General features: G+C 32.5%; 1 protein-coding gene and 2 long non-coding RNA genes across 3 annotated transcripts in view; 1 reads left to right on the top strand and 2 right to left on the bottom strand.

The window, feature by feature from the left end:
- LOC138122235 (uncharacterized) overlaps positions 1-26,219 on the bottom strand; it is a 229,788-nt gene that overhangs the window by 169,856 nt on the left and 33,713 nt on the right. The window lies entirely within an intron of this gene.
- On the top strand, positions 21-10,146 carry LOC138125342 (protein BTG1-like). The gene is made up of 5 exons (XM_069040616.1): positions 21-170; positions 2,860-3,057; positions 7,476-7,664; positions 7,723-7,963; positions 8,016-10,146. Exons 2-5 carry the CDS (start codon positions 2,936-2,938, stop codon positions 8,133-8,135), a joined length of 672 nt encoding a protein of 223 aa, XP_068896717.1. The 5' UTR covers positions 21-170; positions 2,860-2,935; the 3' UTR covers positions 8,136-10,146.
- Positions 20,297-21,832, bottom strand: LOC138141415 (uncharacterized). Its single transcript, XR_011163147.1, has 2 exons — positions 21,202-21,832; positions 20,297-20,544 (listed from the first exon to the last, which is right to left on the bottom strand). It is a non-coding gene; the product is annotated as an uncharacterized lncRNA (long non-coding RNA).

Here is a 26,219-nt window from a genome sequence, read left to right as displayed (position 1 = left end):
AACAGATGATTTCTGTGACTTGTGCTTTTGTTGTGACTCATATCCGATTCGTGTCCTAGTACTGGTTTGTTGATTCTCGTCTTGTTTTTTCCGAAAAACCCAGAAAAATTTGTGTTTTCCATGCCAATTTTTTCAGTTCTGCGTCTCTATAGCATCATCTTCAAATATAGGTAAGTTTAATTAAAGATAAATGGAGGAAAACGTTATCTTTTGTAGTCAACTTCGACAAATATGTCACCAGTTGAGTTCCTTGAAATGTGTTTTACTAGTTTCATATTGTAAATTGTAACGCAGTATGTTGCATAGTGTTTATTCCATATTATAATCGTATTTCCACTTACAATTTTACCGTTATTTCTTTATCAATTCATAATTTAGTATACTGTTTTTATCGGAACCTATATTTGTATGGTTCTTTGTTTTAAAAGTAGCGACGTTGTTATTCTAAACAACAATTTTCGAATAAAATAATGTAATGTTAAAGTTCTATTGCAATTTTTTAACTTCAGAATTCATTAAGAAAAACCTCTTGAAATAATAGAAAAATAATCAATTTATCCAGTTTCAAAATATATAATTACATCTATGTATTTATTTTTTAGTTGTTTATGTGTTAAGGGTATAATCGACAATTACGCCCGTGGTACATACAACGTTTTATTCTATTTTATAATTTCTAAAAGATTCACACAAATATTTAGTAAACTAAAAGTTATGTCCATGCAAATTTTAGTGTTGTGCAGAAAATTTGCTATTTTGATATTGTTAGGGTTACTGTGTTTCTTTCGTTTTTTCAATAATGTTTGATAACATCGTTTGAATAATTAAACCAACCGTTGCTTGGCAGATTTTTGACAGATCTGTGCCATAAAGGCCAATTTATGCCCTCATTTGGGGGCGTATAAAGACGATTATTGACTAAAATAGAATAAAATATTTTCTTAACATATAGTGAGTCCATTGTTTTACATATTTTAAATAATTACATTACAACGTACTTGTTTATCAAAAACACTTCTCTGTATCCTTTTTTATATTGCCGATTTACAGTCAACAAAATTTCAAATTAGTGTTTTATATATTGATTAATAATAACTTCCGTGCCCAGAATATATTTTAACTGAATTAATACCCTTTATTAATTTAAATCCTACAAAAGTAATCACTTGCCTTATGGCAATTTAAAATGGTTGCTTTGTTTTCTAAAGAATTTTAAATACCTCAATGATGCACAGTTTTAACACCCGGTATGGAAAATTATTTTCATTTGATAATCATGTTACGAAAACTGTTACGTAAAAGAAATTATTATTTTGAAACTAATATAAACAAATTTAAAAAAACAAACATGGACATTCAAGCTAATTCAAATTCAGTTAGTTGCGACCCCCAACTGTACTTCCAATGACTAGATAAAATTTCATATATGTAATTGGAGGATCAGATATGTACATACTACATAAATATTCATTACGGGTTCCAAATCGTTGAAAACGTACTACCTAAAGTTAATTTTTGCGTTTTTAACTGTTGTGACCTGCATAAATGAGTTCACATAGGTGATTTTAGATATGTACGGACAACAACAAAGAAGTTGAAAGAAATGGAATTGTACCGTTAGTTTTTGTATAATTGAATAATTATGTATTATCATTTTGTGATTTGTTTTCAGTTAACAGTTTCGATAAATTAAAATCATAATTTAATTTAGATACGTATTTCTTAAAATTTCGTTTAACATGACCTAATAACTGTTTTATTGGTGTAATTCTGTTTTAAAATTTACCAATATTGCTATATACATACCTACCTAACAAGGTTGTAGTTGCTATGATATGGAGCTATTGATTGGTTTGATCTATGCAAAATCAATGTTGTTCAATAACAATGTTGCTAAATTTTGAAACAGAATTTCACTATACATATATGTATTTACTTTACGTCCATCTTAAAGAGTAATTCGTTAATATTTCAGAGCAGAGTTACACAACGATTAAGTTATGGGTCTGTTAGAACTACAATTGCGGCAGTGGCTTGAATAAATTCATTGGGCAGCAAGAGAAAAATTCGATTAAAAAAAATCAAATTATTGCATATTCTATGGCAAGATAGATATTCATGTTACTGTATAAATAATAAAATAGATATTTTTGTATTAAGGGCGTGAAGGAGGCGATTTTGGCGCGCGGCGGAATTATAAGCACGAGGCCCTAAGAGCCGAGGGATTATAAGACGCCAAAGGGCCAAAATCGCCGTTCACGCCCGAAATGCAAACATAATTTTTTTGTAAAATCATTTAAATCCACCTTAAAGCTTTGAAAAAATTAATGACATGATTCGTTCTCAAAAATCAAAAGTTATGTTGTTGGTTGCCAATGTGATGCAACAAATAAAATAGCTATTAAAATTAATTGTTGTTCTTTTAGGCCTTAGGGCGAAAAGGCATTATTTACGCCCGCAAATTACTGTATAAATGACTTCATTTTGATACGATTTTACAAAAACACGTTTTAAATAAAAACAAAACCAATTAAGTAAATCATGTTACAGCGTATTTAAATGCTGCAGTCATCAGTTATAAAAACTATTGGCGTTCTATTTGTTTACGGTGAACAGTGTGAACTTCAGATTCACCTTTGAAAAATTGATTAAAAATAAATCTCTAGAGAAAAGTAGATAATTTAAGATTAATCAATCTATGGAGGTTATCAATTCATGTTGCGGACTAATCTACTTTGTTTTTAAAGGCACCTACAAAACTGTCAATTTCGTGAAACTGCGCATTACGGTTAAATGAGAAGAATTTTGTGCAAACCGAAGTGCGATAACACAATAATAAAGACGTTCATTTCCTTTCAGATAACCTTTGGTAACTTTTAATTGGTTTACGTCGTCATTTTTCCCCTGATGTGAAGTAATCCGTTAGAAAACGATAATGAAGGAAGAAATTTTAGCTGCTGTTATGTTCTTTATAAGGTTCATTGAAAAAAGCGATAAGTTCCCTCAGGATCAAATCGAAAATTTCAAAAAGCATTTAACTGAACTTCTCATGGAAAGGTAAGTGCCTTCTTTTTATATGTAAAGTAGTAAGCGAATGAATGAATTTATTTTAAACACCACATGGCCGTTCATAACACATTGTAAGTCGAAGCTAGCAATTCGACTGCCAGATGCCTGAACCGTGAATACGTGATAACGATACATGCCTACAAACTTTGTAAACCTTCCTTGAAATAATGAAGAACTTTGACTTGGTAGATTATAAATACTTCGCGTACGAGTCGCAAAGTGTGTGATAAGCATCGCCAAATATAGTTATATTATTTTTTTTAACTATTCTTTATTATTTGTCAGTTTTTATAAAGCTTAAATTGTGCAAACAAATATTAAATGCATATAAAGCTCAGTAAATTATTCAAGTACTTAAGATAACATAGAAAATGTTGCACAGCTGAACAAAAATAAGTCTGTCAGACTAATAAATATGTCTTAAGTCCAGTTTCACATACATACCTACCTCAGTTGTGAAATGAAAATGATATAGGTAATAGGTATCATATAGTTTGAAATTCATAATTTCCAGAATCTGAAAAATCCATTGAAACAAGATCTGTAGTTTTATAGAAAAAATATAGTATATTAAATTATTTGGATATTACGCCGGAATAGAGCGAGTGTTTTAAAGACCAGTTATTCACGAATACTTTACGATATTTTTTTTTAAATATTAAATGAGTTAACATTTAGACTTCACGTTTCTCCGGTCCTCTCGGGTTTGGTGATGTTTCCATGGAAAACGCGCGATGTTGCTATGGAAAAGAGCGTTTTTTAAAGTTCGATTTAAACACGCTCAGGCGTGTTTTAAATGAGCAAAATTGGTTACCAATAAAAAAAATTGTAGTTTATTTGACGAGTTTGTGTGTAAATTGGGCCTTTTTTGGCACTCGTGGGCCTTTAAAGCGCTCGTTTCACTCGCGTTTTAAAATGGCCCACGCGTGCCACACGAACGAGTTGAATACGTTTTTTTGTTTGACGAGCCCCTTAAAGGCTCCAAATCGCTTAAAATCTTTAAAATTAGCTTGACGTTTCGTTTTGACAAGTTGTGACATTTATCAAAATCCGTTCACACACGAAAAAATTCTCAAATTCTGACAGTGTCGAACAAAAAACTACTATGTATTGTCAAATTAAGTCATAAGTTGCCATGTTGTCACATAGACCACCCGTCAATATTCCGTATGCGAGAAATGTTTTTCGCATGGTATAGAAAATATTTGTAGTGTGCGACATAAACTAATCGAAATTGAAGAATACACCCCCTGTATTTAATATACGTTGTCAATTGAATTGCTATTAGTATATGTAAATCTATATTGTAATTTTAAAATTCTGACCATTACGTCTTGAAGAAGCTGCAGTGCACAACGTGTTAATAAATCTAAACTAGAAGTTAAAGATGTTAATAAAAATTATTCAAATATAGAGTGCGAGTGTAAAGTATTGAATTAATTCGATAAAATAGAAATAAGGTCAACCATATTTTTTAAAAGTGGATCTCTTCAGATCATCGTAATTTTTCGATCGTCCCTTATTTACAAGTTTGTTAAATATCACGCCATATTTTTTTGTCATATTTGGAGTTGCGGATTCGGTCATATGTCAGTTCTTAATGGGAAACTCCATTTGTTTATAAAGGGTGACTATTTAAATTTTCACTTAGTAGGATGGATCGTTCTTTGTTTTTTATGTTACTTTAGACACACACCGTGGTATGTGTGTACAGTTGGCTTAAAAAAAACGGGAAATGAAATTTGACCTAATGTGAATTGGAAATTTAATTTGTCAATTTGTGTCTATTTGACAGTAGTATTTGTATTTCCATAACTTACATTTCTGACACATAAGTGTAGTTTTTTAACCTAAATTCTAAAAGACCGTTTCAAACTATAAAAATTTAATAAAATGTGACAGAACATGTTCTGACAGTACCCGTTTTTTTTTAAGCCAACCGTACATATTGGGTGATTCAAAATGATTGTAGATAAGTATGGCAACTATGTACGAAAATTTATGTGGCAACTGTGTGGGTGGGGTATAGTTGACATTTGTATAACATTTCATAGGCGTGCATTTACTTCACGAAGTCTGTGGTGACCAGGCTGGCAACTCTCAAAAATTCCCCTATGAACCAGGATCGAGCCTACTTTCTCTTATACAAGGTGATTTACGAGGAATAATGAGCCCGACGGAATAGAGAATGCAACCCGCAATTCATCAGGAGAAAAACCCGGACATTTACCGCTTCGATGTCCGGCTTTTTGTTGCAATGTATTGTGGGTTGCATTTTCTATTCCGTCGGGCTCATTATTCCTCGTAAATCACTCTGTATACCACTCTATTCTTGATCACCCGTATTATACTCATTGACATTTGTCGTTCTTGTGTGTGTCTAAAGTAACACAAAAAACAGAGAACGATCCATAGCCAACCCTAAGTGAAAATTGAAATAGTCACCCGTTATTTGAAAACAACGATTAAACTATCAATATTCCATGCCTAACTTAATGTTTTGTGCATTTTTGTTTTTACTGTAAAAGTGATAATCTAGAAAACTGCCAATGTAATACTTTGACATATCGTCAATGATGTACTATCGCGGCCAAAATACTTTGCTCGTCACTTTTTGACACTTCAAATGTAAATAAAGTATTAATGTCAATATACATGACAAATTCAAATTATTCTTGTCAAAAATATGGCATATTCAGTTTTTGATAAATATAGAATCGTCTTACTTGCTTCTGAAGGTTGTCTAAACCGCGACCATGTTGATCTTTTGTTTTTGAACCCTACCTCCCGCAGCTGGGATTTACCCCACCCGTATGACACTGATGAATTAAAATATGTAATTTTGAAAACAGTAAAAAATAAGGTTAAATATCCTAAAGCTTGCTTTACAATTGAATATCATTTATGTCACATTGACGACCAAAGTATTTTGGCCGCGATATAGTCCAATTTTTACCCTTTTGCGATGACGTCATTATCTAGTAACTTCACGTATGTTTGAGCTAGGATCAGAAACAAATTTGAATTTATCAAAAATAACTAAAGTCCATTCAAAAATCAAAAAACCACCACCTGTTGCTTTAGGTTGGTAAAATTTAAAAAACCCTAGGTAGATATTTTTTCATACTATGTTGGTGACTATAAATTATGACATTTATTTGATTCAAAATAAAATTCAATTGCTTTGAATTTCGTTCATATTGTTTTATTAGCAGCACGTTTCATTTATTTATTGATTCTTATTATTTTTACTTAAACATGCCCAGAAAAACAAGACACTTAATGAACATTTAACCTCAAAATTACAAGTGTCACCAAATTTAACACTAGACAGGGTTGCCGATAGTAATTATCGAGGAAAATGCGACGTTGGTGGTTTTTTGATTTTTGAATGGACTTTACATATAATGTTTCAAATTTGTTGACAATTGCTTCGAAAGGAGGTTATGTTTGTAATCAATGTAATAAGCGAAAGAAATTAAAAATTGTCAAATTGACAGGAGCATAAAATAACCTCAAAGTGACCATCAATAAATAAACGTGCCTTTTTTGTTTTTTTTTTCTGTTTCTCTCGTTGCAATAAAGAGAAAGCGAGGAAGGAAATCGTGACGTCACCTCAAAAGGGTAAAAATTGGACTATAGTACAGAGTCGATCGAAAAATAACAGTTATTTTATTTGAAAAGTTGCATTTTACAAATTACGGTTACCTTATTCGAACATTTTTCTGTAAATGCGACAAATTTGATTTTATCCAATTACATTGCGGGACCCGATTAGAGATTTGTCAAAAATGACAATTATCGTACATTATAACCTCTTAAAACTACACATAACCTGAATTACTATCTGTGACATTGCATTTACAATAGAAAAAAAGTTGTATCCCATTACACCACAGAAGTTACTAAAATCACTAGATTTAGTAGTGTATATTGAAAATGGATGGACTGTAGTCTCATGCTTTACACTCGCACTGTATACTCCATAAACTGTATGACGATTAGCACCTTCGTATTTTTAATGGTTTCATCACTGCCTTGGTTTCGTTCTTGATAATTGGAATTTTTGTTTTGCAATGATTAGCTAAAACGGTCGGCCTAGTTTATATGGTCATAAACAGAAATCTTTTTAACAGTTAATATTATCGCTTTACCTCTGCGTAATGTGTACCATCACTCAGGGAATAAGTGTGGGCTTGAAAAATTAAGAGAAATGTCACGTTAATATTTTCATTGATATTTCTTTCAAATACATATTTCGAATGGTGTTATGTATAAAATAATATAATAAAATTTTCTTAGAATTTAATTTGGTTTTAATAATTCGTTTTTGTCGTTTTTTTTTTTTTTATTATAAGATTTTTCAAGAATTATGATGTAAAATTAGAATATGAATTTGCTGTTAGATTTGAGAAGCACTGGTTTCCGGAACTGCCGAGTAAGGGTCAAGCCTACAGATGCATCCGTATCAATGGTATTAGCCCAATAGATCTAACCTTAGAACGAGCTGCCAGCAAATGTGGTTCGTCATACCGCGATCTGCGATTGCCCACTGAACTTACTGTCTGGGTAGATCCTAGTGAAGTATGCTACAGGTAATTTTAATAACACAACTGATGACAGATTATTTTCTTTAATCTTTTGAAATTTTAGACTTGGCGAATCTGAAGGTTCGTATTGTACGCTAGCTACTTTTCCATCAGAGAACCGTTCTTCCTCATCAGAGAATTCGACTCCGACAACTTCGCCGCCATCAACACCTTTACAGGACAAATTTCGTAAAGTACAAAGACCAATTATTCAGCAGAGGTATTCTACAGATTTTTCGAATAAATATCGCAACTCTCAAAACACCTTTTTATCTTCGTTAAGAGTTAAGTCTTCATCAAATGATGTAAGTTTTAATATTGAAAAATTTACCTATTTTTAATTGTTTTAATTTACAGCCAAATTTCAATTTGAGTTCTAACCGTCAAATATGTAGAGGCCCTTTTCCTGCAAACCCCGCATTTTATAAGAATATGAATATCAACAGAACACACTACAAAAACGTATGTAGAGTGTAGTAGTTCGTCGTCAAATGTTACAAGATTAATGGTAGATGGTCATTGTTCATAATTAAAGCCCAGATTGCCATCAGTTCCCCAAAATCAACAAGAATGTAATTATTTCTTTCAAATGTTTTGAAAACTTTGTTGATGTACTTTTCTATGAAACGTACTGGTGCTTTTTAAAATTTACACTTTATATATCTAAAAATTCAGGTGCCTTCGCGTCATTTATTTGTGTATATTTTGTAATTCTATTCATATATTTTTTATTAAGTCCAAACTATAAGCAGTTTGTTTTTAGGTATTACTCGAGGTTTTTTATTTCGTAATTTTAAGTTTATTGCTGTGATAATAATCTTCTGTCATGACAGATAATGCCATTTGCAATATTTTGCATTTCCATTTTAAGGTTTCATCAATAAAGTAACATAACAGTCATTCACAATTAATAATTATTAATTTGACAATAGTTTTCTTCCTTACTTATATTAAGTAAGTTTGTATATTTCAGTTTAGTTCCTTTAGTTTTTAAAAAACAATGTTCAGTTTATTTAATAATTGTGGGTGATATGTTTTATTTCGAATTTGCGTCTTGTAATGTGATTAGCTTTAATCTTAAAGAAATCTATAATTTTTCACAACTAAGTCAAGTGATTTGTGTGTACATATGTGACTGAATTTTTATTGTAATCGCCAAAAATTCTACCGTTAATTTAATTAACTTGGTAGAAATATCTGTTGTAAAATGACATGCTTATAGTTTGACGATTAAAGTACAAATTGATGAAATCGTCCAAAATATGCATATTTTTCATCGTTTTGTGTAATTGTTCTGTCTTGTATATGTTTGTTCTCTTGTACATAGTTTTCTAGGTTGTAAAGAAACATGTAAATGTATTTTTATACTACTCTCAATAGTCATTGGGAAGTAATTCCCACATATAAACGTATTTGTGATCATTTGACTTTCATCTATCGTTAATCCAGTGAAAGTTTGCTTGTTTTTTTAACGAAACGCTTGATTGAGGATTTGTACTTGTAATTTCTCGTACTATTACTTTATAAAGTTATTTCTAGTTTTAAGTTCTCACTATTTTGTAATTACTATTCAAATGTTTCACTTGTTTTGCACAGTTTAGTTGTTCAAAACTTCTTTTAATATCTGTCGGGATAATTCTGAAATTACAATTTTTCATCATGAAATAATTTTCTTACGTTCCCTTCGAAATTTACGTGGTCCAATTATTGTCAATACTAACAATAATTATTATCTATGAATAAATATCACTGTCTTGTAAATTAATATTTTGTACAGTAGAGTTATGATAATCATTATTAATAATGTTTACAACATGTATGTAGTACAGAATTATGGTATGATAAGGTATTAATGTCTTATTTAGTCTATTGTGTAATGTAACTCTGACTGATAATGGTACAAACTAGATTGTGATTAAAGCAGTGGTGTTATTTGAATTGGTTATGTTACTTAAATGACGTTTTTTAATGATTCTGTACAATACATAAAACATAGGTTTGGTTTTAAGGTTGATTAATAATATGAATTATTTGAATTACTATATATTTAAAACAAAAACTAACAGGGTGTCAAGATGGATTTGCGAAATGAAACCAATTAGTATATAATTCTTTTTTGCCAGTGTAACATTAATCATGATTTGAAAATGTATTTGCCAAAATATTTTGTAGGTGATATTATGTAGATTTCAGAGCACTGGTTTCATTTAATTAATCCACCTGTTACAGGTTTGTATTAAAATTTTTAAATACATGGTTTTCCTAGAATTATGTACGAAGTTTTGTAACAGTTGTCACACAAGTGCAATTAAATTAAAAATTGTGATATTTTTTTCATATGTAACTCAAAATTTTTAACGTAAATTTTACCGCATGTATATAATTCTTTGAAAGACCTATACTTTTCTGTAGAAATTGTATTTAGAATATTAGTGATGTAATATATTGTGTAGCCATAGAAATATATTAATGTTAAACATTGCATTTATACTGTAGTCTTATTTCAAAGTAACAAACTAAACTCCTATCGGAAACAGTTTGGAAATTACGAAAAAACGTGTGTCTATTTGCATATTCGTTTCTTCAATAAAAATCGCCCACAAGAGATGCGACTGTGGTGTTTGCATTTGACGCTGACTGGCCCGGTTATATCGGGCGTTCAAATGAAATCCTGGGCTGAGTAGGCGTTGGAAAAATTAAACCGTTTAGAATAGTGTAAAGTTTGAATTTCCCGCCGTTTGACACGAATGACATTTGTTTATGTTTAATCGGGACATAATTGAACATGTTTGTTTTCAGCAAAGGGTGCCCTTAGATATTTGCTTCGAGAATAGGAATCGTTACGTTATTCTATTTTTGATGTAAAACATTGCAAAGAAAGAAAAAAAAGAAAAAATTTTTGGCTCTAAATTTTAGGTTAGCTGTCAACATGCTCCAATTAATCTACGCTTTAAAAAAGCACAACAGTTTACGGTTTCCAACGCCTTCCCAGCCCAGGATTTCATTTGAACGCACGATAGTACAATAAACTAAACTTGAAATTTGCTCGCACCCTTCGTTGCTAATGATCCTTAATGAATGATGTATTGAATAAGCCGAACATTTCGAAACTGGGTATTAAATTTCCTACCTGTCTATTCCATTAAAATGCATTTAAAAAAGGAACCTTATGTTAAGACAATTTTCACTTATAATATTCCAAATGCTCGTGTTCCATCAGGCTAATTAATAAGTTTTGGAAATGCATTCGAAAAAATTTCCGGATATTAATCAATGCACGAGGGCATATTCGGTAAGAAAATCGCAACGACACGGACATTATGCTTCTTAAATTATAAATTTCTGAAAAAAAAAAATCTAGTATAACAGAATTATCCTTGACAACGGAAAAAAAATTCAGATTTTTAATAAATAAATGATTTTGATTGGCTGAAAAAATGTCCACTTATTAATTTCATGTTGGGTTAGCTAGGTGCAAAAATTTTCATTAGTAATACAACGAGAGGGTACGAAATTGCCGGAAATTTTCGATCTCATTATACGAGTATTTGTTTCGACGACAATTTCCACAAGTGAGCGTAGCGAACGAGTGGAAATTGTCTAAGAAACAAATACGAGTAAAATGAGGAGAAAAATTTCCCGCAATTTCGTACCATCGAGTTGTATTCGGCATGACAATTCCACGAAGGAAAATTTCATTTTCAAATTTTACACATTTTTTTTAATTTATGCGTATTCTTATGACTCTCAAAGCGTTAGTTAACGTAGTTGAAAACAACAAAAATTTTACTGTGGATTGAAAATGAGTTTATCAAAATTCGAGGAAGGACGAGAAAATTACAGCGATAATTTTAGGAAGGTGGAGATGATTACAGCGATAATTTTTCGATAATTTTGGGACCATGCTAAATTATCGGTGTAATTCGTTCCTAATTGGTCCAATGATTCAAAATACTACAAGCTGATTGGTTGAAATTTTCTGAGTGGAATTGTCCAGGAAATCTCTATATTGTTATAGAAACGACACCGAATTCTGTTTTTCTATTGACTATTTTTAAGTAACATAACTACATAACATAATACTTGAGGAAAACATTCTAATGAAAAACCAAATAAAATCTAAACTTGGTACAGGTTGTAAAGACACACTTGTCATTTGCAACAGCACTTTTATGGCATTAGTCATTTGAAATTACTTCAAAACTGTACCTATATGATATGGAAAATATTCAATCCAAACTATGATTTTCTGGTTTCGTTGTGCCTTTATCTGGAATCTGGATTCCTCCGAGAAGACGACCACGTTCCATTCCGCGTCTCAGTTGATTTACTCACGGCACCAGTTGGTGAAGTTCACTTATCAAAGGTAGAACCAAATGAAGACGATAACTGTAGAAGCCCCAAGATCTTATTCGACGATAAATTGTTGACAAGTGGCGATCTTGTTTGTGTGGGGTTCTTCTAGGATGGCCAGAATCTTGAGCACCACTATCTCTGTTTTCTACCAACCACACACTGTGCAACAGTAGACACAGAATGATTTACTATTCTTGAAATTTGTCTGTATGAGGAATTGGCCTCTTTAAACCCGACAATTCAGACTCTCTCAAAGAGTGTTAATTGACGAAGCTTGATATCTTCTTCCTGGAAACATTGTTTCATACTTCCATTGCTAGATTACAACGATTTCGACCAATGACAACAAACAAAAACAAGGCAACAAGAAAAATTTTAAAACGATGTTAACTTAATCAAATTTGATTCTGACTTTATAGAGCATACGAATCTAGACTGATAGCAAAACGTCTACCAAATTTTATCAAAAAATATTTACATTTTCATGATTTTTTTGATAGTTTTCGAAGTTGAGGCGTTGCTTTTAGCATGTGATAGTATGCATTGTTCTAAAGAGTTTTAGCCAAAATCACCTCAGTAAAATGTGTACGGCAATGAAGATACAATAAGTTAATTTTTTTGAAATTGAATTGACAAAAAAAAAATTCAAATGAGCATGGACGTTAATCAAAAATACTGTCAGAGTTGTCATCTAATTAGTCGGAATGGCTTTATCATTTCGAAAATAATAAGCTCACAGATATGTTGCTAATGTATGGGCAATGTTATCAGAATGCAGCTGGGGCATCCAGAGAGTATACGCAGAGCGATTTCCGGAAAGACATCATCCTGGGCCACGCCAGTTATTAATCTAGTATAGCGGAGAAATAGACATGACCGGACTTTGACAACGCCAAACTTTTAGCTTTGTAAATGGAATTGAAAGTGACGTTTCTCAAAATGTCACTCAAACATTATTATCCACATTAATTCCTCTCGCAATGGCTCTTATACTCACACCGGCCCTCAGTCTAACAAATTTTTGCAAATCAGATAATTGCGGCATTTCAAAAGTTACGCGCGATTCTGACCTAATATGTCAAATACTGACACTGACTTTATAATCCTTGATGAAAATCCTATTTACGCTAATCAAATTTCGGAATTTATACAGAGTGTTTAAATCTTTCCTGTCTGAGATTTCAACGGCCGCAACTGTACCTCATATTACAAGGAACGCCTCAACTTCGAAAACACCCTGTATCTGGGTGCCCCAAAATTCGCGGAACAACTTAGCAGTAGGTACGTTGTTAAGTAGTCATTAAAATATCAGGTAAAAATATTTTTTAAAAATCAATCTTCTTTTTTGTAAGTAAGAGATATGGACCTATTTGTTACAATAAATGTGGCAACATTTAAAAACATTCTAAATAATGAAGTAAATAATTATAATTGCAGACCTGATCACAATCGTTCAGAATTATTATGTCACTGGGTAGTAAAAGATAAATAGTTAAAACCTTTTTTGAACTCACTAACTTCAAAATGACATTTCGCAAACGCAACAGTTAACCGCGAACGTAGATTTCGCGCACTAGTGCTTCAAAATCATCCAAAAAGCATTGGCCTCTTTGAGCATTCTGAAAATAATTTGACTTGATAATACATTGAACTCTGGTTTACAAAACGTCATTTCCTCAATTTGGATGTTGAAAATTTCGAAAGAATTAAAATAAATCGCTATTACCTAATTCGATTAACACTTGGGCAAGCGCCATCTATTCACTAAATTAGAGACTATTGTGTAATAATTTAAAAATGCTAATGTTCGTTTCAAAAAATATTGTACAAACCTCGATGCACGAAGACGTATTCGGGACATTTGCGCAAATGAAGCACTCGCTCCTTCGTCGCTTGTGCCTCAAATAATGCGCTCATGTGCGAAAAATACCTTCTCGCACTCGGTTCGTAAATAACTATTTTCTAATTTTGACATATAAAGTGACACTTTTCAAAATTAATGGACGTTTGGAAACGTCACACTTTTCCTAACTAGTTAGGAAAAGTAAAATCTTTCCTCACTGGTTAGGAAAAATTTATTATGTCACACCAAAAAACAACACAAAATTAAGAGGACATTTAGTGTTTAATAAATTTTTGTAAACATTTATAAATGCAGCAACTCTTACAATTACTCTTACAATGGTAACTCCTATGATGATGAAAGGGAAGTGTTAGTAACCGAATGACTGCCGCTTTAAAAATGCCACCAAATTAGTATAGGCATTTCTTAACAACAATATTCATTCCTCTTTAGAGATGGTTCACTTCGCAGCATGGAATAAAGGCTCCACAGTGTGAAGCTTTTAGAAGTTTTAGAGTCTTCTTTCCCTCGAAATAAGCCAGCAAAACTTTTTCCTTCACACCATTTTTCAATTTTCTCGTAAGCCAAATCATATTTGGCTCTTGACTTGTTCGGGATCACGGACGAAATCGCGCTTCGTGCAGCCTCTTCTATATCACTTGATATATCATCTGAATCTGAAGATATTTTGGATGTGTCCAGTAAAACTCGTTATAGTCCAATCAATAGAGAGTTTTACCTTGCAAAAGGTACAGAAAAGTTTATACTTGGCAGGTATCTTCTATCAGGCATATTATTAATATTGTTGAGTTTGAGACCTTGGGGGGTAGCCGCTCGCCCCGCCATACTGGAGAATAGGGGTGGAAAATCACATTTCTGCGATTATTTCATTATCCATGCGAGATACGTCTATCTAAGTTATTATAGAAAATGTAGAGCATGCAATTCTCTCATTTTTTGTTGGTTATGTTTTTTGTCAGATCAATAGTTTCGTAGTTACAGCGTGTAGAAATCGAGAATTTCTTTTATTTTTGTACTTTTTATTCTGTTCCACCGCACCATAGAGGTAGAGCAATAGGGTGCGTTTTTTTTTGACGTGGTATTCCCAGTGGGCATAGTCCACGATGCAGTAGAAGTTTACTGTTTTACTCTTTTTGATCTCTGTGTAACGTCTACGTTGTAACTACGAAACTATTGATCTGACAAAAAAACATAAAGAACAAAAAATGTAGAGAATTGTACGCTCTACATTTTCTATAATAACTTAGATAGACGTATCTCGCATGGATAATGAAATAATCGCAGAAATGTGATTTTTCACCCCTATTCTCCAGTATGGCGGGGCGACCAGCAACCCCCCAAGGTCGCAAACTCGGCAATATTAATAATATGCCTAATAGAAGATACCTGCCAAGTACAAACTTTTCTGTACCTTTTGCAAGGTGGAGCCATTTTTATGTCTCTATTGACTGGACTACTACATTTATGCACAAAACAACTTGACATTGTCATATTTTTTGTTTTTAAGCAAAATAAGCGTGCCTACTTACGTACTTGATATTTTAACACAATTATTAATTAAATTCATTGCTTCGTTTAAAGTTTGAAGAAACTTTTTTTTGTTAAAATTAGAAAAAATCTTGTATGTAACACGTTAGAAAATGCAATTTTGTGTACTCCGCGAGATTTTGCGGGACCTCGCTTCGCTCGTCCCGCAAATATCCCACTCGTTACACAAAATAACGCATTTCCGAACTGGTTACATAAATTGCTATTTTCATATTTAAAATAAACGAGATCAAAGCTGCACCTTTTGAGCCCCCATATCTTCAAATTTAAGAGGTATAGAATTTTTTTATTATTTTTCTCATTATTTTCTGAGTTGGCATTGTCCCATTTAGTTGTTCCGCGAATTTTGGGGCACCCAGTATAATTATATGACAATTTATAGTCTTTTAGAAGCCATTTTATTTGATACTTTATTTATTGAAATTGGACAATAAATAAAGGAGTAGACGTAGGCGCTATAGGCAGCACTTTTTTAGTATGGCGAGACCAAAAGATTGCAGGTTGCACTGAGGACTTTTTCGATAACATTGGTTCAACTAAGTACCAATATTTCTATTCATGCCAATGTTTGTTTCAAACGCAATCTCCTTTCATAGGTATCTCACCAAATAATTGAAATTACTTATTAGTTATTTATAAGAATTTCTACCTTGTTTATAAATTTGTTTCCACGTGGTCGCCCGAAGATGCTACGCAAATAATCACGTACTGTATTACCTTAACTAGATTTATCTACGATCGTGTAAAAAGTAGGCACTTTTTGCACTAAAAATCGTTGTCAAACTTGACGATTAGTGAAACGGACGGAATTGTGCCATAAAACTTTTTTTCTACTTTGCATTCGTACTGATGCTATTACGATACTGTTTTGCGTATCGTAATAGGAAAAGGCGTGATATAATAATAACACTAAAAATAGTGAAATTTAATTTTTTAATTTTGACGGATACTGTCGTGTCGCGGCAGACTGCAACTTTAACGGTTTTAAATTTTAAATTTTTTTTTTTCATTGAAAAAGTGGCAAAGTAGAAAAAATACTGTATGACGTCTCGTTTATAAGGCATTTTATCGCACTTACTCCTTTAGGGCACTCCTCGCTACGCTCGTCGTGCTCTAAAATCGTGCGTGCGATAAAATGCTTCTTATAAGACTCGTATCGTAATATACTATTAATAATAATAATAATAATAATAATTTTATTATCCAACAGTAGGTACACACTACTAATTACAGGATAACAATTATTTAACTAAAATATAATTAACTCAGTCGAAATACAATAATAACAAATTAACAAAAAAGAAATAAGAGAGAAAAAAACAAAAATCTAATACTAAAGAAAGAAATTACTCATTCACGCCCAAAACTGACCAAATTTTCTAATACTTTATCTTTAATTTGTTTTAATGTGGAACAAAAAATGTCAACATTACAACAATAGGTATTCACTTTGCGGCACATTTCAACTAGGGGTCCATTAGCACAGTGACGAGTATTGACACATGGCAAGTAAAATGTTAACGTACTCCTGCTGTTCAGTCTAGGAACATTAAAGTTCAAAGATGAAAGTAAATTTTCATCCGATATAGAATTGTTTATAATTTTACAAACAAAAATAATTTGACCTAGTGTACGGCGATCATTTATCGATATATAATCAAACTCATTTAATAAATTATTATAACAATATCCATGGGTCAAATACTCATGATGACGACGATAAGACAATGTTTTAAGAAATTTTCTTTGAACAGCTTCAAGCATATGAATGTATTTTTGGTAGGTTGGACTCCATACAATGAAACAATACTCTAACTTGCTACGAATAAAAGCATTGTAAAAAGTTTTTAAAACATTGGAATCAAAAGAAACAGTGTTCCGTGTAAGAAATCCTAAAAGGTTGTAACAATGATTTGTGATATATTCAATGTGGGCATTAAATGTCAACTTACAGTCAAAATACACACCAAGATCTTTAATTTTTTCACAACGTTCTAACAACTGACCATCTATGCTATAATTGTACAAGACAGGGTTAGCTTTACGAGAGAATGTCATGACTTTACATTTGTTAATATTCAAAGCTAACTTGTTATTCTTACACCAATTTTCAATATTAAGTTGTAAAGTGTCACAATCTGTGTAAGCATTAATAATATTAAAATTTTTTAAGTCATCCGCGTACAAAAGAGATTTTAAAGTAGTACAGCTCACAGCTTATGTTTCACTGAATCATTATTTGTTTTTTATACCTTGACAACGAGATATACAGGGTCTTACACAACTCGCGCCCTAGAGAAAAAGAGGAAACAAGAGATCGCATTTGGATGTGTAATTTTGAAGAAAAAAAAAATCTAACTTAAAAGATATTCGAAAAAAGACAACTTAAAGTTAACCAATCAGAGATCTACACCTCCAAGGTGTGTTTGTCGTAATTTAACGTTGCTAGGATTTCATTTAAGAAAAAACATCTTTAAAATATTTGGGCGATTGGAGTTGTTTTTGAAAGATGTCACTGTCAAATTAAATTTGTAATAAAAAAAGCCAAAACCTTTGTTTATTTGGTTACAATCATGTATTCAGCCGCTGATTATTTAGAAAGGATAAGAATTTTTGGGGAACGTAACGTGAGCGTAACGCCAGGGAGCCAGCAAGAGTCTTCGAAGAACGTTTTTCGGGCAGAAATAACAATTATTTTTTTGTTTGCAACACATTTTTATTTTTTGCTACAATACGTTGTAATAATAATTAAAATGACCTAGAATGCCATTTAGTTGCGACTATCAGACATCAACCACGAGTCCGAGGCCCGCGGCCCGTCCAAGACAAAACTTGAGAGCGCGGCCGACCTCGTCATACCAGCCAAAAATCATCGGTGGGTTTTGCGCATCAGAGCCTCTGTAACCGATTTATTGTCAGATCCGACACTGGTGGCTCAGCTCAGATCCGTGGAGTCGCTACACTCCAAGCTCCAAGTATCTCCTAGAATCGCCCATAGGCTTTGCTTAAGCAGTAGACATCCGAACTTGCAATGTAATGACAGTCAAATCTAATAGTGTCAAAATTACAGTAATCCAAACATTTTTTGTAGCTGATGGTATTATTTTTGAAACCTAGCAACTGGCTTTATTTGGTTGAAATAACATCACACCTCGAGATGCCCTTCTGGGATTGGTAGAATTACAAGTCTTGTAACTCAGTTATGAAAGCAGTAGTAAATTCTTTGTTTCTATTTTTTGACAACTTATTGTCGTCGGCAGGTGCCCTTTTTCTCTAGGGCGCGAGTCGTGAAAGACCCTGTATTAAGTAGGCTATAATGCCCTAGGGCGTATAAATCATAATGCCCGCTTATTACGCCCGCTCAAACAAGTCGTCATAGATACGAGTTACCGCAAATTAGGAAATTTAGCAAAATCAAGTTCACAATTTATTAATTTTTTAAATGTTCACAAATTCAAATGCAGTGAAACATAAAACGTTGTATGCACCACGGGCATTACTCGATGTTTATGCTCTCGGGCACCTTAAAAACTCTCGGGCCTGGCGGTCCTCGACCTTTTAAACTGGTTGCCCTCGAACATAAACATCTTCATAATGCCCTTGATACATAAATAACTATAGTGCACGCTTTTATGGCACAGGACTGTCAGAATACAACAATACAACTTGTTGGAAATATTGTTTAGAAGTAGGTTGCTAAACGACGTGGTTCTCAAACGACTTTGGTTATTCATAAATCATAGTTATTTATTTAATGAGTTAGGAGTTAGGGTGTAAATTGGGCTTTTTTTCTCACAAGTAGGCCATTTTTAAACGCGAGTGAAACGAGCGTTTTAATGGTCCACGAGTGCCAAAAAAGGCCCAATTTATACAAGAACGAGTTGAATACAACGTTTTTTTGTTCGGCAAACCCTTTAAAGGCTCCAAATCGCTTAAAATCTTTAAAATTAACTTGACGTTTCGTTTTGACAAGTTGTGACATTTATCAAAATCCGCTCGCACAGGAGAAATTTCTCAAATTCCGACAATGTCGAACAAAAAATGATAATTATTTTATACAAATTTATGTTGAAACCGGTGCGATGATCTCACGATCGTAGATAAATGTTGTAAGACATACGTGTAAAAAGTTCCTTTGTTGCACTCACATCCGTTAAAATACTCCCTCGTGTACCTCGGTCGTATTTTTAAACCCGTTCGTGCAATAAAGGATAACTTTTTAGTCTTTTTACACTTATATCTTAAATAACTATTTCGTCATTTGTATCTATATTTTTATAGTGTTATCTCATTTCTGCTTCGAGAGACGGGACGAATCGGCTCTTGTGGGAGTCGTTTCGACGAAACAGAGACATCGGTCAACAAAACGACACCGGTCCCGATCACACCTCGAGGGCCGGTGGTAACAATACTATGTTTTTTTGCTATTTTCGTTTTGGTCATTTATGTAAGTCACCAAATACCAAAACAGTAATCCACAACCCGGAAAACCCCTTAATTGGTGGTGACATCACCATTCTCGGGATTATGGATCGGTACATACTTTCCATGGACGGTGGAAAAGAGGCGGGGACCGGGTAGACATAATGGCAAAATTGTTACTTTTGTCAATAAAATTCGTAAAACAGGTGAAGCAGTATTTTAAGTTAAGGGCTAACCTCTCGTATTCGGAGATAGGGAATGTATTTTTTGAAAAGGAATATTTCCTAAACGGCACAAGCAAATTCAATGCGGTCTTTTGCAAACGAAAACGTACCGGTCAACTGGGCCACAGAGTAATTAATTACCATAACAGACTCAGACTAAGAGGATTATATTTGTAGCAAATTCGTTCAGCCTGTTAGTAAAGATTTATTTAAAAAAAAATCACTCATGATATAAGAATTTTATTTTACAAACACATACATACATTCAGCATTATACAGTGGAAACTTTAACTGGAATAAAATTCATAACTTGGACGTAGGCGGTTTTTGTAAAAAATCCAGAAACAGGTCGATTTTTGTTTTTCCTTGCCCACATTTTGGCGCATATGGTTTTTGCATATCTCCTCCCGGAAGTGCGCAACCACCCCTAAGTGGGCTTTTAAACGAGGTGTCACTTGGCATACCCTACAATCTGAAAACAAAAGTTTTACAGCTAACGTCGTCGAACAAAAAAACGTTGTACTCAACTCGTTCGTGTGTAAATTGGGCCTTTTTTGGCACTCGTGGTATTAATATGAAAATTGGTAGCCGACTATAATCGACTGCTCCAAGTTCAAATAATTTTTTTTCAAAATGGCGACACTTCCAGAAAGACCGGAAATCTACGCCATGTTTGTTTTTTTAAATGGGAAGGCCCCATTTTTATTTCATATTTGGATTCCACGTTAAATTTTGAGTTCAGAACGTCCTCTTGTCAACACTTATCTGTCATCGTTTTTGATCTACTTATGTCTTTTTTACGCAAAAAATCGGAGTTGCAGGGCTTCATTAAAAAATGTATAACTCCTGAACCATTGGAAAAAGACAATACCGCAAAATGCTTAATGATAATAAAATAACAACCACTGAATTGTTAATTTTAGCCAAAATATCTTTTTTAATAAAATGTTAATTAATTAACTGCTTTAAGTCACATTTAAAACCCAAAAAAGAAGTTGTCTCAGATTTATATGAACAAGTGAAATTGAGAGTTACGACGTTACAACAGTTAGTAGATTTATTTGAACATGACTGTACTTACAAATAACGAAGTTATCTGTTTCCATTATAAGTCACTCTGTATACTTACCTAATTAACCAAAATAAATTCGTTTACAGAATAATTAACCTTTTCGATCCTATAAAGGATAATAGGTAAATATGTAAAACAGTTTCAAGAAACGACAATCAATATTGGAAACTTTTATTTTAAATGATGTTTCGCCGAAGTTGAGTCACGAGTTTGTCTTTTTGTTTAGCGCTTTGCAAATGTATTATTATCATTACAGAATGTATTCAATTCCTTTATCAAAATTCCACATTACGTAAGGTGGAAAAACCGTGTTTTTATTTTTCAAGATACCTACAGTATCTATACGTAAGAGTACACAGCACCACACTGTGTTATTGTAGATGTTTGCTTCGAGAATAGGAATCGTTAAGTTATTCTATTTTTAATGTAAAACATTGCAGCGAAAGAAAAAAAGAAAGATTTTTTTGGCTCTAAATTTTAGGTTAGCTGTCAACACGCTCCAATTAATCTACGCTTTAAAAAAGCAAAAGCACAACAATTGACAGTTTCCAACGCCTCCCCAGCCCAGGATTTTATTTGAACGCGCGATATTTGACTATTTGCTATTCAGACTACAGGAATAAAAAGACAGTACACATGGTGACATGGTCATAGATGCATTAATATACAGTATGAGTCAATTGTGGCTTATTTCTGAAATTTTCTTAGATGTAACCAAAAATACTAATTCCACTTACCACTTGATACAGCGTTTAATTTAAATAATAAATTGAATCAAAATGTTTTTTTTGCATATCGTAATGAAAGTGGCACTTTTTTACACGCAAAATCGTAGTGAAAGTAGCACTTTTTTACACGAAAAATCGTAGTGAAAGTAGTACTTTTTTGCATCATTTTATTCCATCTCCTCGGAGTTGATTGTCAAAGCATACCTATTTTTTTGTTGTAATTTTTCATAAATCCTTTTAGAGCAAATTTCTTAACTTACATCGATATGCAAAAAAAATAGTGTGTACAACACGTTATGAAAGGCTACGCCCTCGTTAAACAATCTGCAAATTCGTGAAAAAAAGTATGACTTTCATAACTAGTACAAATAACTATTGTCTACAAACATCAAAATGACAATGTAGGAAATTTAATCAGCAAAATGACAACGTAAAAATTGTTCAACGTGCATTCCATTTTGGAGTAGGTAAACACGCGTCAACCCTGTTTAAAAAAGACCTTTGAACGTGGCGTAATGTCGCTGGCGTTACGGCGATATACAATGGCGGACAAAAAATTTCGTCCACAACTGTCATTCCACTCACGCATGCTGGAAAGCAGCCTTTAGGAACGAATAACCTCACTTCACATGTGGACATGTGTCAATCAAATTGTGTCTATGTTCTTATGGATGACAGTAATAAATTTCAGTTTTTTTTTAATTTGCAAACGTCAATCATAATGACAATAAAGGTTAAACTTCACCCAATTTTTCTGAAATGACAGGAAAAGGGTGGACGAAATTTTTTCGCCGGAATAGTACTCACGAATTTTTTGAGTTATTCAATCTTAAGTACACGTGTTTGGTAGACTCTTTCTTTTAATACGCCCCACAAGAAAAAATCTGAAGGCGTTGCTAAAATACATACGTTGTTGTCTTGTTCATGTATTCAGATCCAACTCTTCAACAATAAGGGCTAACTCATTTTATAAAAAATTTAAATAAATAAAAAATAAAAATATGCCTGCGACCATAGCATTTTTACGACATAGATACCCCATTCATAAGAAACATGTCCACTTTCTCATCGTTTGACTCATAGTAGTTCATAACCAAGTTTTAGCAAAACTGTCAAGACAAAGTTGACAATTCTCAAAGCAATGGAATCGTGGATTACTGTTTCAATCTAGTATCTAGTGAATGCTGGAATTAGTATTTTTGGTTGCATCAAAGATCATTTCAGAAATAAGTCACAATTGACTCATACTGTATATTTTTCAAATACTATTGCGGGCAAAAAAAGTGGGACATCAACGTCATTGTCTTTACTTTTAATGTGAAATAACCCTTATCTGATTCTAACCCTACTTTGAATTGATTGACGTTGTCATTAAGTATTGTATAGTTTGTCTCAATTCTAAATTTCCACCACCTGTTGAATTATGCTGGCAAAATGAAAATATTTCTAAATTGGGGATTCTTAATAACCAAAGTTGGCAATTTAATTATTTCACAAACATGATTCCAAACATTAAAATTAGTTCATAAGTTTATTTTGCTTTTAGAATTTGATTTTCTACCTACTTACTTGCTGCATTTTAAAAAAGGTTTTTGTTCTTTTCCTTTATTCTAAAATTTTGAGTTGTAAAAACGGAAATTGACAGATGATAACCTAACAAATACAATCTGACGCATTTTTCAGCAAACAATGTTGCCGGTTGTATTTCCAACGTAGAATGCAGTGTTGGTGGAAATTTAGAATTGAGACAGACTTTAGGTTGAAGGGAATGATTGTAAGTAAGCACGTAGTGAATATTTATTTAATGCAAAGTCCCAATCAAAATCTACCTTTATCAGAAGAAGAGGGCATTTGGAGAAGGAAAATAGGAGTATAAAATAAATTTTTAAACTGTCAGGTAGAATAGTGTCAAAAAAATGACAATAAAGCTTGAACTACATCGAATTTTTCAAAACTGACAAAACGTTTAACGTAAACGGCAAACGTATTTCAAAAAGACTGTACTAGAGGTATTTTCATATTTGGTGGCGGAAACAAAAGACTGAGAAATGTCACAATAGTATATTAAAAGACAAGTTTCATAAGACCAGTCTTGAAGCACGAATTCAAGATTAAAAAACGAGTGGCGCAGCCACGAGTTATTTTAAAGAATGAGTGCTTCAAGGTCTTATGAAACGAGTTTTTTATACTATTTTTTGTAATTTGCCCTTTTTAAGCCGTTTTTAAACAAAAATTTTTACTTTCCTCGATTTAGGGATTTTTGTGGCGGTTGGTAATGTCTTAATTTTAAAAGTGAAAATTTGATCAAGTCTTCAAAGTCGCCTTTTGTTTTATCCAAATTCTGTCACAAAACACGAATATGGAAGATAATCTTTCATGTACGCCAGCTGAAATACGTGAAATTACCAAAAATAGGGTCGCGAATTTGTTGCCTGATAAATTCTGATAAATAATTCTTTGCACATTTTGTAATTTAAACTGACACGCATGACGGATCAAGCTGTGCCAACCTAAAAATTTTCGTAAAATGTTCCGTGAAATAATGGCTATAAGGACATCCCAGAAGATGACGTCACGTTCGTTAATATGTCTATTAGAGAATCAAAATGGAGGCAAATTACAAAAATAGTATATTGAAAGACAAGTTTCATAAGACCAGTCTTGAAGCACGAATTCAAGATTAAAAAACGAGTGGTGTAGCCACGAGTTATTTTAAAGAATGAGTGCTTCAAGGTCTTATGAAACGAGTTTTTTATACTATTTTTTGTAATTTGCCCTTTTTAAGCCGTTTTTAAACAAAAATGTTTACTTTCCTCGATTTAGGGATTTTCGTGGCGGTTGGTAATGTCTTAATTTTAAAAGCGAAAATTTGATCAAGTCTTCAAAGTCGCCTTTTGTTTTAGCCAAATTCTGTCACAAAACACGAATATGAAAGATAATCTTTCATGTACGCCCGCTGAAATACGCGAAATTCCCAAAAATATGGTCGCGAATTTGTTGCTTGATAAATCCTGATAAATAATTCTTTGCACATTTTGTAATTTAAACTGACACGCATGACGAATCAAGTTTTGCCAACCTAAAAATTTTCGTTAAATGTTCCGTGAAATAATGGCTATAAGGACATCCCAGATGATGACGTCGCGTTGGTTAATATGTCTATTAGAGAATCAAAATGGAGGCAAATTACAAAAAATGTATTGTCAGTGTCAAATTTATCATAAACGCCGTAAAAAGGAATGTCTAGGCAAATTTAAATTTTCGCTAAATTGATTGAAAAAATAAATTCTAAGGAAACTAATTTTTGTCAGTGGTTCAAAAGGAAAAGTTATTCTCATATAATCAAACGTATTACAAATTTTGTCTCTAGTTCGACGATGAATAACTTTCTTATTGCCAATTTGCTGCATTTCTGTCAAAATCACGAACGTCTTTGAGAAATTTGACACTGACAATACAAATTTGTGACATTTCTGTCTTTTGTTTCCGCCATCAAATATGAAAATATCTCTAACTAATGCTACCTCGCATATTAATTCTTCACTGTTATTGAATCTCTTATTTCAGTTTTCTTTTGCATCAGTTTTTGAGAGTAAAGGTTAGGGAATAAAATCAAATGAAAATGAGATTATAAAAGTATTAAATATTTATTGCGCTTGAAGTCTTGACTCTTTCTGTTTTTTATGACAATTTTTTTGTATTTTTGAAATCAGTTTTGTAATACATATTATTTTTTGCATAATTATCGCAATGAAAATAGCACTTTTCTAAACAAAAAATCGTAATGAAAGTTCCACTTTTTTAAACGAAAAATCGTAATAAAAGTTGATTGGCAAAGCATACCTACTTTTTTTTTAATTTTTCATAAATCCTTTTAGGCCAAATTTCTTAACTTACAACGATTTGCAAAAAATAGTTATGAAAGTCTCTTTTTTTTCACTCATTTGCTTGATTAAATTAAAAATTCAGTAAAGAAGTATGACTTTCATAACTAGTACAAATAACTATTTATTCTCATCACAAAAAAATAATAAACTAATTTCGACATAATTTCTTGTTGATGCATTTGACAGGAAAATTCAAGTGCATACAATATTTTTAGAGAAAATCAACAGAGACAACGTACACATTTTTAAATATTTTTAAAAAAAGATTGAAAATTGCTAAAGGTGGGTGATTTAGACCACCTCGGGATTCTATGTTGGTAAGAGCGCTAAAATTTATCTCTTCTATTTGGCATCTTGAGATTCTTGCGACATGTATCACAGTTACTGTTTTTATAACTTTTTTTACAAATGAATTCGGTCAGATAATAGATTATACAATCTACGGTGTCTTGATCAAGAC

The sequence above is a fragment of the Tenebrio molitor genome, chromosome 1 (genome assembly GCF_963966145.1).
Source record: "Tenebrio molitor chromosome 1, icTenMoli1.1, whole genome shotgun sequence".
Lineage (NCBI taxonomy): Eukaryota > Metazoa > Arthropoda > Insecta > Coleoptera > Tenebrionidae > Tenebrio > Tenebrio molitor.
The sequence above is the reverse complement of the archived record's forward strand: the minus strand, read 5'-3'. Positions and strand labels throughout refer to the sequence as shown.